General features: G+C 34.2%; 1 protein-coding gene across 2 annotated transcripts in view; it reads left to right on the top strand.

Moving 5' to 3' along the window:
• The window catches only part of EDIL3 (EGF like repeats and discoidin domains 3), a 426,053-nt gene that overhangs the window by 233,539 nt on the left and 178,699 nt on the right, over nucleotides 1–13,815 (top strand). For both annotated transcript variants that reach the window (XM_067731176.1, XM_067731177.1), the window contains one exon: nucleotides 3,397–3,510. In XM_067731176.1, the coding sequence (XP_067587277.1) occupies nucleotides 3,397–3,510 (114 nt within the window). The remainder of the gene's footprint in view (nucleotides 1–3,396; nucleotides 3,511–13,815) is intronic.

Genomic DNA, 13,815 nt, shown 5'->3' with positions numbered 1-13,815 from the left:
CCAGTATATTTGGAATAGATGAGGACTTTTTTCTGGAAATAATAATGTCATGATCTGTGACAGAGAAATATGTATGTGATTTATTACAAAGAAGTTTAACTTTCATTTCATTATATTCTGTGAGCATTTATATCTAGTCTTTAATTAAACATGATTTATTCCAATTGAGGTCTGTTTCCATTTAGATTGCTCGCAGTGTTAATCACAGTGCAAATAGCCTTCACCGCTGAAAGAACTCTTGCATTATACTGATATATAAAGGCTTCTGTGTAATTTGCATCTGTTATCTGAGCCTACATGTTACTAGATGTGTACATAGGCAGAAATGTTTTACTTATTTGCTACTATATTAAAGTATGTAACTCACTTAATATAATGTTTTTATTTTTATGAATTTAGATCAAGGTAGTTTTTTGGTTTAAAAAAACGCACAAACAGTAGAGGATCTTTTTTTTTTTTTAATCACAAACTGAGTATGGCTAGAAAGCATTTTCATTTCAGCAAATGCAATTCCAGTTCATTCCTCCTCATGTTAACCTCTGGGTAAAGGTGTAACTATTTTTAGAAACAAATGTTCTTAATTTTAACTTCCATTGTTGATGATTGTAGACCTGGTCTGATGAACAAATAGATAGAAGTTCAAAGATCGATTAGTCTCAATTAAATTCACATTCTCATGTGTTAAGTACTACTTATCGTGTAAAAACTTAGAAGAAATGAGGAAGCAAAGAGCAACGGTAACTGCATATCTTAATAGTACATAAAATAACTCTTGATTGTTCTCACATCATCAACTATGCAAACTTCCTTCTATTAACATTTCAAAGCAGCAAGAGCTGGGTTTGATTTTACTCATGATATAGGTCAATATTAAAATGAGAAATCTTCAGGGAAGGTAATTCTCTTACCTGAGAATTAAAACATATGTTGTACCTCTTAGCATCAAATCCTGGGTGGGTCTCTGTCCAGCCTTCTTTCATTTATTTAAGTCCATCCCACATATGGCTTTTCTAAATCTTTCTAGGGTACAAGGGTATAGAGGCTACCCTCCCAGCTGGCTCCAAGCCTTCACTGCCAAAAGAGAATGGCCAGTTCCCTCAGCTGGCACTAAGAGTTCATGGTAATCTGGTCCTGTCTACATCCTCAGACTTGGTTACCAGCACCCCCTTCCCACTCTGTCCTCCAGACAAACTGTGCTATTTGTGTACTTGAACACACCGTCATACCATGAACGCTTCTCTTCAAAGTTGTGACTCATTCTGGATCCCTGCTTGGAAATACAATACCCTCTTCATCCTGTTTTTATTAATCCTAATTAAAACTTTCCTTCAAATCCAAGATCAAATTCTATTTCCCTTATGTGCTCTTTTTCAGACATTAATTAATACTCAGTTTCTTCCCTGTAAGTATATAAAAGAGTAGCTTTTTATGTCTAACTTTACAAAATAAGACAATGCATTCTTTAAGACATGAAGATTTAACTTCTTGTCAGGCTCTGACATATCTCACCTAAAACAAATTGTAGTAGATATGATACAGGGAAAGACATATTAAGCATGTTCCAAAGTAGCCAGTCATTGCCATTTCCTGACATTCATCTGGTAAGGAAATAAATAGCACAGTGACTTTTGTGCTGTTTTCAAAGTTTAATGAAAATATTTTGCATGTTAGTCCAATATAAATAAAAAGTGAATTTTTGTTAAGACAAAAAGAGCTAAATATCTCATCAGATGAGAAAATGAATGTGACATACTCTTCCTTCCCTCCTTTTTCTCTCCTTTCTCTCCTTCCTTCCTTCCTTCCTTCTTGCTTAAGAGTTTTAGTGTCAGATATTTGTGAGTCTATTATATAGTACACAGCTGTTTTTTAGAGATGATCAGATTCTGATTTTATCCTGTTGTTTGATATTATAAAATGATCAAATTATTCAGATTCTTTCTGAACACAGTCATGAATTGTCTCTACTCTCAAACTGTAGAACTTGGCCAGACACCAAAAGGGATGGTTTTTTCAGAGAAAGTGGTCACCTGCCTAAAGAAATTTAGACCAAACTTTGCCATAAACTTAGAATGAAAGGATGACCAAATCTGTTTCCAGGAGGAGATGCTGTTTATAAGAAAGAAGTTAAAGGAAAGGGCAAAATAGAGGTTTTCTAGTATTTTGTCCTTGTTTGATATTGAGGGGGTAGTTTAATGATCATATTGTTTTAAGCACTATGAAAACCCAGGACTTCAGAATAACTTTTGATACGTTGTAGTGTATCCGAAGGCACATCACACATCTGAAATAATTTTTTTCAGATTGTTTGCACCACTATTTTGTTATAAATTTTATCAAGAAATATTTATTGGGCACTAGTGGTTTTCCAGATAGAGTGTGGCATTTGTGGAGGTACAAAGAACAGTGCAGGATGGGTGCTGCATTTGTAAACTTTACAGATTGACTAGGTGAAAGGGTGAAAGGCACATAAACAGACAGTCCCTAAGTAACACCATTTAGATATGTAAGAAGGAGTTGTGGGAATAAGAGCAGAGCAGGATTTCAGTTGAGAGAGATGATAGGAAGGGAAAGTGATGGGGAGAGTGCATGTCCTCCAATTACTTTACTAGCTCCCACAGAACCTAGCTTGGTGCTGAGCTTAGACGAAATGATGTGTAAATATCAGTGATTGATATTTGACTGAATTAATCTTTAATTCTTTTTTCATTCAAAATCCCATTTGTTGTCCCTGTTGTCCAAAATTAGTGTGGAAGTTATTATAATTTGCTGAATGTTTTCTATTTCGTATGATTTTGCATCAGGTATAATAATGATTCATAAAAGGTAAGTCCCTTTAGCCCTCCTAACTTTAGAAACCCCTGAATGAGATTAGGAAGTGATCATTTACATTTATTATACTTTGCATATAACAAGATTTACCTATTAACTCCAATTTACTTCTCGTTGCATTCATCAAAGGCAGACTATTTAGAAACTAAAACATCTCTGTCAGTTAGAATTTTAATGAATTAAGATGAAATGAGACAGTGTTAATTGGCAGTGGTTACTGCTGAGGAGGTTTCTAGATCTTGTGATACCAATTCATTTCTCTATCAGGGTTAATTTGTTTGATTTAATTCTAAGGATACGCTGAATATTTCCCCAAACTATTCATATTTATTTTCAGGATGGGAGAGTGGTTTAGTTCTGCTGGATTTGGATTCTCAATTCCATTTGAACTGGATTTATTTTGATTGCTAATAAATTGTTGATTGTAGGCACCATTTATATTATTGATTAGAGACATACACACACACAGCATTATTTAGACTTTTTTTTATTTGAAACGCCTAAAACCTTCTAATAACTGATCATTTTTTCACCAATAATTCTCTTCCTCTCTTCTATTTTCCGCAGATATTAATGAATGTGAAGCTGAGCCTTGCAAAAATGGTGGAATATGCACAGACCTTGTTGCTAACTATTCCTGTGAGTGCCCAGGAGAATTCATGGGAAGAAATTGTCAATACAGTAAGTATTCATATATATATAAACCTTTATTTGCATAGCCTCCATTTATTATGGAATCTGGGCCAAAATCAATAATAATTTGCTTCCAGATTTCATAATGTATTGAAATGGCACATTTCATATTTGTTGTTGTTAATGTTATTAATGTGCATCTATTCTCCAGGATGGGTCTCACTTAGAACATGATAGGCATAGGAGTGGTTGCCTTGTGGTCTGAAAGGAGGTCAACAGTTCCTCAGAGACCCAAGTACATCTCTTCCATGAATCACATTTTGGCTTTTGAGTTGTGCATATGACCTAATTTTCTCCCAGAGTGGTTACTCTGTTTCAAACAGTAAATTCAGAGCATTCTAACCAGATAACCTTTGTCACAGATAAAAGGTAGAGATTAATAAGGGTTCATGTTGAATTGGCCAACACATCAGTAACAGTTTTACATGCTATTTATTTGTCTTCTTGAAAGCCTAAGACAGTAGGGTCTTGAGATGATGGATCAAATTATAGGATAATAATTTACCTAAAATGTTTACAAAGAAGCACAAAGCACCCCACCTTCTCCAAAACAAATAAAAAACCTAGGGAGAGGTAGTAACAGGATTATAGTCAGTAACAGGAGACTGGAATTGGGCATGTAGCTTAATAATTGTTGGACACTTATAGAAACTTCATAGTGCTACTACTTTGATATATATAATGCTATTAGAGCATCATAACATTATGCAATTCAAAAGGCAAATGCAGATAAGAATTCAGACATAGAAACTGAGACACATAGGCTATGTGGTTTGCCGGGTTCTCACAGTTAGTGACAGAACCAGGACTGGAAGGAATCTAGAATCAGGTCTTGTGATTCCCAGTTCAGTGTATTTTCCTCTAAACCAAGAATGATACCTCTTTGGATAGAGCTGAACAAGATAAACTTGAAAGCACCCTCCACCTCCACTCTGTCTCTTACACACACACACACACACACACACACACACACACACACACACACACACACACACACACACACACACACACACACACACTCACTCACTCACTCACTCACACACACTCACTCTCTCTCTCTCTCTCTCTCTCTCTCTCTTTAGCCAGAGTAACAATTTTATTTCTCACTTTCCCTCTCTTTCTTCCTCCTTGACAATGGTAATTTATAAAATAAAACAAGGAAAATTATTGAAGAATTTATTTGGGTTATGTATATAAACAAAATGATGATCTGGAGATTCTCATTACCCTAGTCCTGAAAAACTTCTTTAAAATAACGAAATTGTGAACATCAAAGAAATACCTTGGACGGGGAAAATATTTCTAAGCTTAAAAATAATTGAAGAAGGACATGGAGCATGAGTTAATAAAGGAAGCTTCAGGCATGGATGAATGGAAGGAAAGGACAGTATGAGTAAGCAGGTTGATCATACAACTGGATGACCAGTAGCCACCCAGTCAACAAACCTAGCAACCTTCCTATAAAGCATTTAACTGACCGCCCACTAAGTTGACTTAAATTCAGTTTCAACTGGTCCTTGGCCCACCCAGGCCCAGCTCTTGCATCTTTTTTCTTTTGGTTCATGGGACCTGAATATGGCTGCCTAATCAGCCTTTGCCCCCTGTACTGACCAAGGAGCAACTAGACAGCCAGTTGGTTTCTTACCTATTGAAAATGGAAAGAGACCTTGATGTGAGCTAGAAATTGAAACCAATGACTAAAGCCTATTCATCCCTCCATCAGAGATTTTACTGAGGTCACCACATCTGAAAATACCCTTGAAAAGAAAGAAACCTGATAGGTTAGGAAGGATGTATTGAAATAGACTTTAAACTTCATGGCCATAAGTTTGCATCTAGTGTCTTTGCTATTGCGTTTAATGAAATTCTTTGTTTTTCTCTGACTTGGTTTTATATTTGTAAAATATTTATATGTAAATCCAGACTGCTCTCTGAACATGCATGTGATAGTGAGGTGCCTCCCTTAACCTATCGTATGCTCTAACATTCTACTGTTCCCTCTGTTCACCTCTGTCCCCTGACAGATATTGGAACAGGTCACCTAAGGTACAATCTAAAATATGTTCCTCTTGGGGTATTTGTTTCTATTGCATTGATTTATAAGAGTATGTAATAAATTCAGGATTCTGATTCTTCCCATTGTCTAGGTTTCTGAGGCTATGGTTTTGCTTTTTATTCTGTGGCTTTTTAGAACGTTTAGAAAATCCACAGTAAGAAAGTGCATCTTGCCACAGTGATGATTTAGTGATATGCATTGAGAACGTAGAACATTCACTCACTACATGGCATATAGAAGCACCTGCAGGTTACAGGTCATGCTAGCTCCCAGCTAATTGAGTTTAGGATCTTAGGAGTTGACATTACATAGATTATAACCAATTTGCGTACTTCTACTCTGAAGTAAGATTGATGAACTTTCTTCGGGCTTTGTATGCTCTCCCACAGGGGTCCACTAGGTTAACTTACACCTGCAATAATGGGAGAGAAGCCATTTGTTTCAGCAGATATTTCATGTGAGAGAGGGAAAGAAGAATGATGGAGACTAACTGCTGGGGGGTTAGAGGACACCCATACCGAAGTGTCGTTTTCCTTGTGTTCACATTCAAGCTGTCAGTCTAATTTGGGGCTGCTGCACTTATATTTGCCTCACTTGTACCACTTCTTTCTTATTTGTACTGATGGGTTAATTAAGTTTTAGTATATTTTGCAATGGGGTTATGCAAATGGATTTGAAATAAGAGGTAGACAGGGATCTGTTTCTCATTTTAGGCCATTTCTCCATGCAGACATCTTGATAGTTTATCTGAGATCACTTATTTATTTCTCACTCATTTCAAATAATCAACAGACATATGAATGCTATGATCTGACCAACTACTACTACTAATGAGCCTTGAAAATATAAAAGTGGTAATTTTGGAGGTTGCTTTTTACGTTGCTTTTTACAGGGTGTAGACAGACTGATCTTGATATCTGTCTACTTATCACCAAAAGATTTGTTTTTCTCAGATCTTAACCTTTTCTCTGCATTTTTCTCATATTTACCATACCTTCAATTTTAATCAATTTATTATTACCACCTTTATCAGTGTAATTAAATGAAATATTTTTAATATTAATGATATTCTACATTTTAAAAACCTAAGTATATTTATTCATTTTCAGTTAAACCATTAAAGGTAAGATGTTTATGCTGAGATGCTACTTTAATATTATTTTTTTAATTATGTGACTTCTTTATTTATAATGTATGTCTTTAATTAATATAGCTATTAAGTACTTTTACTTTGTAAGGAATAAATTTATTTTTAACCCTATCTATTATAACACAATGCCTATGTGGTAATAATTATTACATATATCAATCACCTATTAAACATTTTCAGTAATAATATAATTATTTCAGATGTTAACAACAAATGTTTTAATACTTGGCAAAGGATCTGCCTGTAATTTTCACACTAATTATTTCCTAATTAATATTTACATATGAGTTAAGGCAATAATACATCTGATTTATATAATTTCAGTTTAGATTTCCATATACAGTTCATACAACTTATCATTGACTCTGAGAAATCTCAGTTATTTTTTAGTTTTATTCTTCATTTTTTATTACAGGGGGTTTAAGTTTGATTATTTTTAATTTTAATTGAAGTCACTTTTTTTTTTTTTTTTGCGGTACACGGGCCTCTCACTGTTGTGGCCTCTCTCGTTGCGGAGCACAGGCTCCGGACGCTCAGGCTCAGCGGCTATGGCTCACAGGCCCAGCCGCTCCGCGGCATGTGGAATCCTCTCGGACCGGGGCACGAACCCGTGTCCCCTGCATCGGCAGGCAGACTCTCAACCACTGCGCCACCAGGGAAGGCCCTGAAGTTACTTTTGATTGATACGTGAAAATCGTTTAGATGTTTCCGTAATATCTATTACAGTATTACAGATACTCTTCTAATTTTTCTAATTTATATTCCTTTGTCACTTTTAAATGATATAAGTTCAAGTGTTCAGATAGCCATTTTCATAAACAGCTTGAAAGGACAATGATGATGAACTGGAATGAGAAACCTATATATCAACCATTTAGTAAAATATCTAGGTAAATACATTTTGTAAAAAAGCAAATAATTGCATAAATAAATAAGTAGACAAAAGGATTTTGAGTTATCTTAAAAGTTAAATCTAGTTTAGTCCCCTTTTTCTTTTGTTATAATTTTGTGAAATTTTAAATTTTTAAACAACTGCCTATCTTTAGTAACTGACTGTGTGTATTGAGAACAAAATATGTAGAAGTCAGCTTTAATGCCTTGCATACCATGTTTTACAAGTACCTAAATTTAGGAAATCCAGTGGCATTAACATAATTTTTAATAAACAAATATTGTTAATTCAACCAAAACCATTATAGGAAATAGGAGTTGCTTTAGTTTTTGAAAAATATGACATCATAACATACTTCTGAACCACAAACACCTAAGTTCATTTCTTTATGTTTTCATGTTTACAATTATTGTAAACTGTCACTGTTATTTGATCAAGTACTTTAGTGAATGATGAACAGGAACTAACAGTGGAAAAATAATTTCAGTATTTTCTTATCTAATATAGATGGTCAGAGATTATAGTTTTATCCTATCTAACACTAAATTTCTACTCTGCTATATCCAGCTATGACATAGGTCCAAAAGCAAAATACAAGAGATTCTGATTAAAATAAAGAGTTTTAAAAATAAAAGGTGTTTATGAGGAAGTAAAGATTAGAATTAAGACATAAATTTAATGAGAAAATTGTGTTAAGTCCAGTATTAAAACATAGTGAATGTATATAATTATGTGTTCAGTAAATAAACTAGCCACAAATATTTATTGAGTTTTTCTTAACTATGTACAGAATTTTCAGAACATGTATTAATGAATTAATTCATTCACCAAATTGGATCCAACACTAGCCACCCCTTAGAGCTGGGGCAACAATGGCGGTTAAATTCAGTTCCTATTCTCATGGAGTATAGAAATTAGTGGGAGAGAAAAACAGGAATTACATAATGTCTAATTACAAAACATGGTAAGTACCATGAATGAAAAGAAGAGAGAGCCATGACAGGGGTACATGTTCTGTTTTGGGGAGTTTAAGGAAGTAACATTTGAACTGAGGCCAGAAGCACATATAGTAGGTACCAAACAGGCGGCAGGCTATGAAAATTTTACAAGAAGGACAATATGCTCAAGGATAAACAGACCCTTCGTCCTTAAGAATCTTAATATTAAGTGGATGAGCTCTGATTGCTGTATGATAATCATATGATGAGGTGTTTAGAATGATCACTTACCTTTTAGGCTTTGACAATATGGGGTCAAGACTAGTTGATGGCAAGCATATTTATATATTAATAATCCATCTCATAAACTATCTTTTTATGCATCTACAAGGGATTTTTAAAACACCAAAATAGACTTTAACTTTTGCAAGTGTAACAAGAAATCAAAAAAACAAAGAAGAATAATCATTAATGCTAATTCTAGTTTTATTCCAGATAAAAAATAGCTGCTCTGTTTTAGAATTTTGAAATGGTGATTTGCAACAATTTTTGTCTTTGAATGCATTGCCTAATATCAATGTAAGATTAGTTTCCTTGAATACATAGGATAAGAATTAATCCAGAACTCCAATAGGACAAGAGAAGGACAGCTTACCTCAGGCTGTCACCTTTTGTGAACATAAAAAAAAGAAAGAAAGAAATCGACTATGGGTTGATGAAAGTTTTATATTCAGGATTAATTGTATAATGTTAATCCAATATACACAATATTTCAAAATCTACTCATAAATATATAGAGATATAAGTGGAAATAACCATAACTATAAATACTTGAGTATAGATAATTATTTTAACTTAATTTCTCACATTCTTTTTAAAGACATGACAATAAGTACAAAAACCCCAGAATACTGTGCAAGAATATCAATAGCCCTCAAGGAAAGAAGTGATTCCAACATTACTGCAGTATGAAGTCTTTGCAACAATAAACACAAAAAATTGACTCAATGACAAACCGAATTGGACTTTCTGTGTCTGACACGGAAGTTCCAGCTTCAATCAGTTGCCTCTGGGTATATTTTTCCAAATGTTGCCCAACAGTTTTGTTCAGACAAATCACACTTTGAAAGTTCACCTGCTGTACGTTAAAGTGATAATCTAAAAGGAAAGACAGAAAAAATATCTGCAGAATGCTCAAATAGAGCCCCTAGGACATACTAAATACATCTAATAAATTGAATCAGATTCTTATTAACTGTATTTTGTATTTGATTACAAATAATCAGATTCTTATTAACTGTATTTTGTATTTGATTACAAATAATTACTGAAACATTCAGTAAGACCTTCTTGTTTTTCAAATTATGTAACATTCCCATTATGCACTAACCTGCATATGTCCAGGGATTAAAATTTAGTTTTGCATTTATTCTCCAGGCTAAAACTCATTTTAATATATCCTATCTCAGAAACCAAGTAAGATAAAGTATGCAGAGATTAGGAGAGGAGTTTGGGAGCAGTATAACTTGATTTCAGCTTCATAACATTTAGAACGGCAGTGTATGATTGAGAAATGTATTTTTCTCAGACTGTAAATATCAATCTTTTCAACCATCACCCCATCCTCACCCTTGACAAAAAAATAAAGGTAGAACTCAAATAAAATATTACACTATAGAATACCAAAAATCTCTCTATAAGGAAACTGCTAGAAAAGAAGTCATCCTAGGACTTGAAAGTTGAAACATGGTTAAAATGTAATTTGTGGGCTAGTCATTATTCTTTACATGTGTTGCCATGGCATTTTGGGGTACTTAGGTGAAATTTGGGGTCTGAATATCAAAGTGAGGCTGAAATCGTGGTTTCATAATGAGGAAATTACAAGCACAAATCACTGTGGTTTCTGCTTTTATCAGAGTCACTGAACAGCAGAGATAAATAATGCTTTTTTCAAATAGGAGAAAGAAAAGAACATAGATGGTTTCTGATCTTTTACCAAATGTGCACAGTTTTCCAGGATTTCCTGAAATCCCAAGGGTTTCAATAGTGGCAGTAAAATTTTACTGGCACCCAAGGAGCTGAGTTGAGCGGGACACCAATCCCAGCATGCCCCTGGCTGCAGTTGTCAGCTACATAAGCAGACTTGGAAGTGATAGCTTCCAGCAGCATGTAACACAAAGAGCCTCGTACATGTTTTGAGTTTCATCTTCAAAACATTCTTCTTCACGTGAAGGAGAAGGGCCCAACAGATTTCTTTCCTGCATAGGCATATTGAATTATAGGTGCCACTGGCACATCCTGGTAAGCTAGGACAGCTAGTTAATTAAAATGTGGGTGATAACTCAGGGAAGCATAGGGTAACAAAGACTCAGATTCAAGAATCAGATGAGAATGGTGAAGTGGTGAGATTGAATGTTAGTGCCAATGGAGATATTAAAAAGAATAAAGAATATAAGATTACTAAAGATAGAATTTAAGATAAAGAAGTTCTATCTGCAAAGGGACAAAAAATAAAAGAGTGATTAGAGAAACTGAGAATCAAGACTTAGAGAGGGCAAAGAAAATAGTGTTTCCAAAACAGGGAGCTGGTCAAAGAAATGGATACCTAAGAAAAGACTTTTTAATTTGGATTCTGAAATCATTATTAGTCCTTAAATAATTGTGGTGGGTGGTAAAGAGAATGCCAGATTGCAGCTCTCCCAGATCAAGCAGGTGCTGAGGAAGAAATAATAGCCACAGACCACTCCTCCCAGATTGTAGTACGCTGGACTTTAAGCATATCTTAAAACTCAGAGAGCCATTAAGGTGACCAAGGACCTAAAAATATATTTCATAATAGTTAACTTAACAGCTTTATCTGGTCAATAGTACACATTCTTTTTACAGCTCTAAAGGGAATGGACACATAAAGTATCCAACTTAAAAATAAATTGAACTTGAGGAATATGGTTCTATAAAAAGAAGTAGAGTCAGAGCAAAGTCAGTAAATTCAATACTAAAATTCAAAGGAAAACAGGAGCAGGGGCAGAAAATAAACTTCTGACAAGGAAAATGGACAGAACTATAGTTATAATAAGGGAGCCTATAAATACTCAGCACTATTATCTAACTACAAAACACTGAAGAATTGAAACCACACCTCTTAGCTCCAAGAAATCCGAGGATATTTGTGGTGGTATGTTCAAAATAAAATTCACCTTATATTTTTTTGGTACACTCAGGCAGACACACAACTTTTTGAATATCCATAAAATGACTATTTCATTTATAAAAGTTGCCTCATATCCACTCAGCAGTCACTTAATAATGTCTTTTCCTTTCCCATTAGAATTGTTCCTGGATTCTACCACTGTTAATAGTTTTCAGTATAACAAAACATGAGCACTTTCCTACAGAGATTAATATAAAGGATGTTCTCAGTCCCACCCCCTTAAGTACTTAATGCAGAGTTTTTGACTGAGGGTACAGGATCTTCGGGGATGGGTAGAATTCAGGGTGTCTGTGTTTTTTGATGAGAAAACAAAAATCATATGTTTATTTTTACTAATGGCTCCCTGAAACTTAGAATTTCTATCCATTACAAATGTAGGTAACAATGAATCATTGCATTAGCAATACCAATGACTTTGTCACTAATAGAAATCACAGATATTTTCATACCACATTATACTTGTTGTACATAGCTGAAAATACCATTTACCATTTTCACTGTAAGAAATTATAGTAGTCCTGCCACCACCTCTGTTTTTTAATGCGTTAATAGATGAGCACACGTATTATTGTATCACACATTTTAAAATATTTTGGTAATGACTTTGTACTTCTGTTTATTTCATTTTATGAACTAAAAACATGCTGAGAAGGGCCTCTAGGCTTTACAAAACTGATAGAAATATCTGTAGTGCAGAAAAGGTTCAGAATCCTGAGTTATTGGCTTATTGGTTTCAAAAGATATTTTTTCCTCCTGGATAATATGGATGAAGCTTTTGGAAATAAAAGCTATTAATGATCCATTTTCATTGAATGTCAATTTCTAGGCTTGCTTCTGAGTTTTGTTCTCTAGCTCCATGTATAAAAAATATAAGCAAAATAGCAGAAGATGATACTGTTAAGCCACATTTTTGTCACTGTGTTTACAGGTGTTTTAATAGCAGGGTTGAGTTTTTACTGAACCCATTGCTGCTTCTCACCAACAATGCAGGTTTAGAAAGTTTGTAACCCTGTAGAGAATTGATGTATTCTGAGCTAGATATGGATACTAACCCATATTTAAAAGACGAGAGAAAAGAGATAAACTAAAGAATATCCCTTCCGTCCAAGGGCTACAGTCTGAAGTTGAGCACATTCTGCTTTTTACCAGGACCTTTTTAATTTTCTCAAAACCAGTTATAATCTGTGTAAAATTTTATAATCAGTTTAGTTATTTGGGTTGCCAGCGACATATACACAGTTGCTTTAAAAGAATGCAACTTGTATATGAATTAACCAAAAATTGCTAGTGGTCCAGAATCACAGCATCAAGTACAAAGTAAATGTGGATTGCTCATTACATGAGAAAATTTAAAAAAATAGCCAATCTATTAAGTTATATTTTTAGTTGATGTTCACATCAGTTTTAAAGCATCAGGGTATTGTCACTAAATGCATAATTAAGTCTATTTTCAAATTTAGTTCTTATTTCATAGTTTACAGGTACCTAGAGTTATTTTAAGCAGTGTACGCTTCCAAGACTCATGTGATTCTATCATTTACTTGGACGTCTTTCTTTATGGAGGATAAGTTTGCACAGATCTGTGAGGGCTGGACTGGAATAAAAAGGTGGAAATGACTGGACATCTAACAACCTAGATCTTTTGCAACAGGACTATGAAAATAGCATGATGCTAGATGCTGAGACAACTATCAAAATATATAACACAAGGTCATTGACATTAAGACATTTGAAATATTGCTCTGATGTACTTTTTCTGGCTTTTTTTATTTGATTATAGGAAAAATTTACCCACTCAATTTATTTCATTAAGAGGGCTATTTTCAAGACTACATGTGAACCAAAACTGTAAAGAAGGCTTATGTACTGCTTGGGCCTCTCTCTTGCTTTCTCGTTATGTCTTTATTCCTGTTTCCAGGTCACATAGATTCTCATAGAATTTTTGCTTTTCCCTGTTTTTAATTTTCTTTCCTTCTTTGCATGAATAATGAATTCCAATTTATTGAATATTCCTCAGTTACAACAGTATTTTTACCTGGGGTAGCT

Source organism: Pseudorca crassidens, chromosome 3, assembly GCF_039906515.1.
Source record: "Pseudorca crassidens isolate mPseCra1 chromosome 3, mPseCra1.hap1, whole genome shotgun sequence".
Classification (NCBI taxonomy): Eukaryota; Metazoa; Chordata; class Mammalia; order Artiodactyla; family Delphinidae; genus Pseudorca; species Pseudorca crassidens.
Note: the sequence above shows the minus strand (reverse complement) of the source record. Positions and strands in the feature narration are given on the sequence as shown.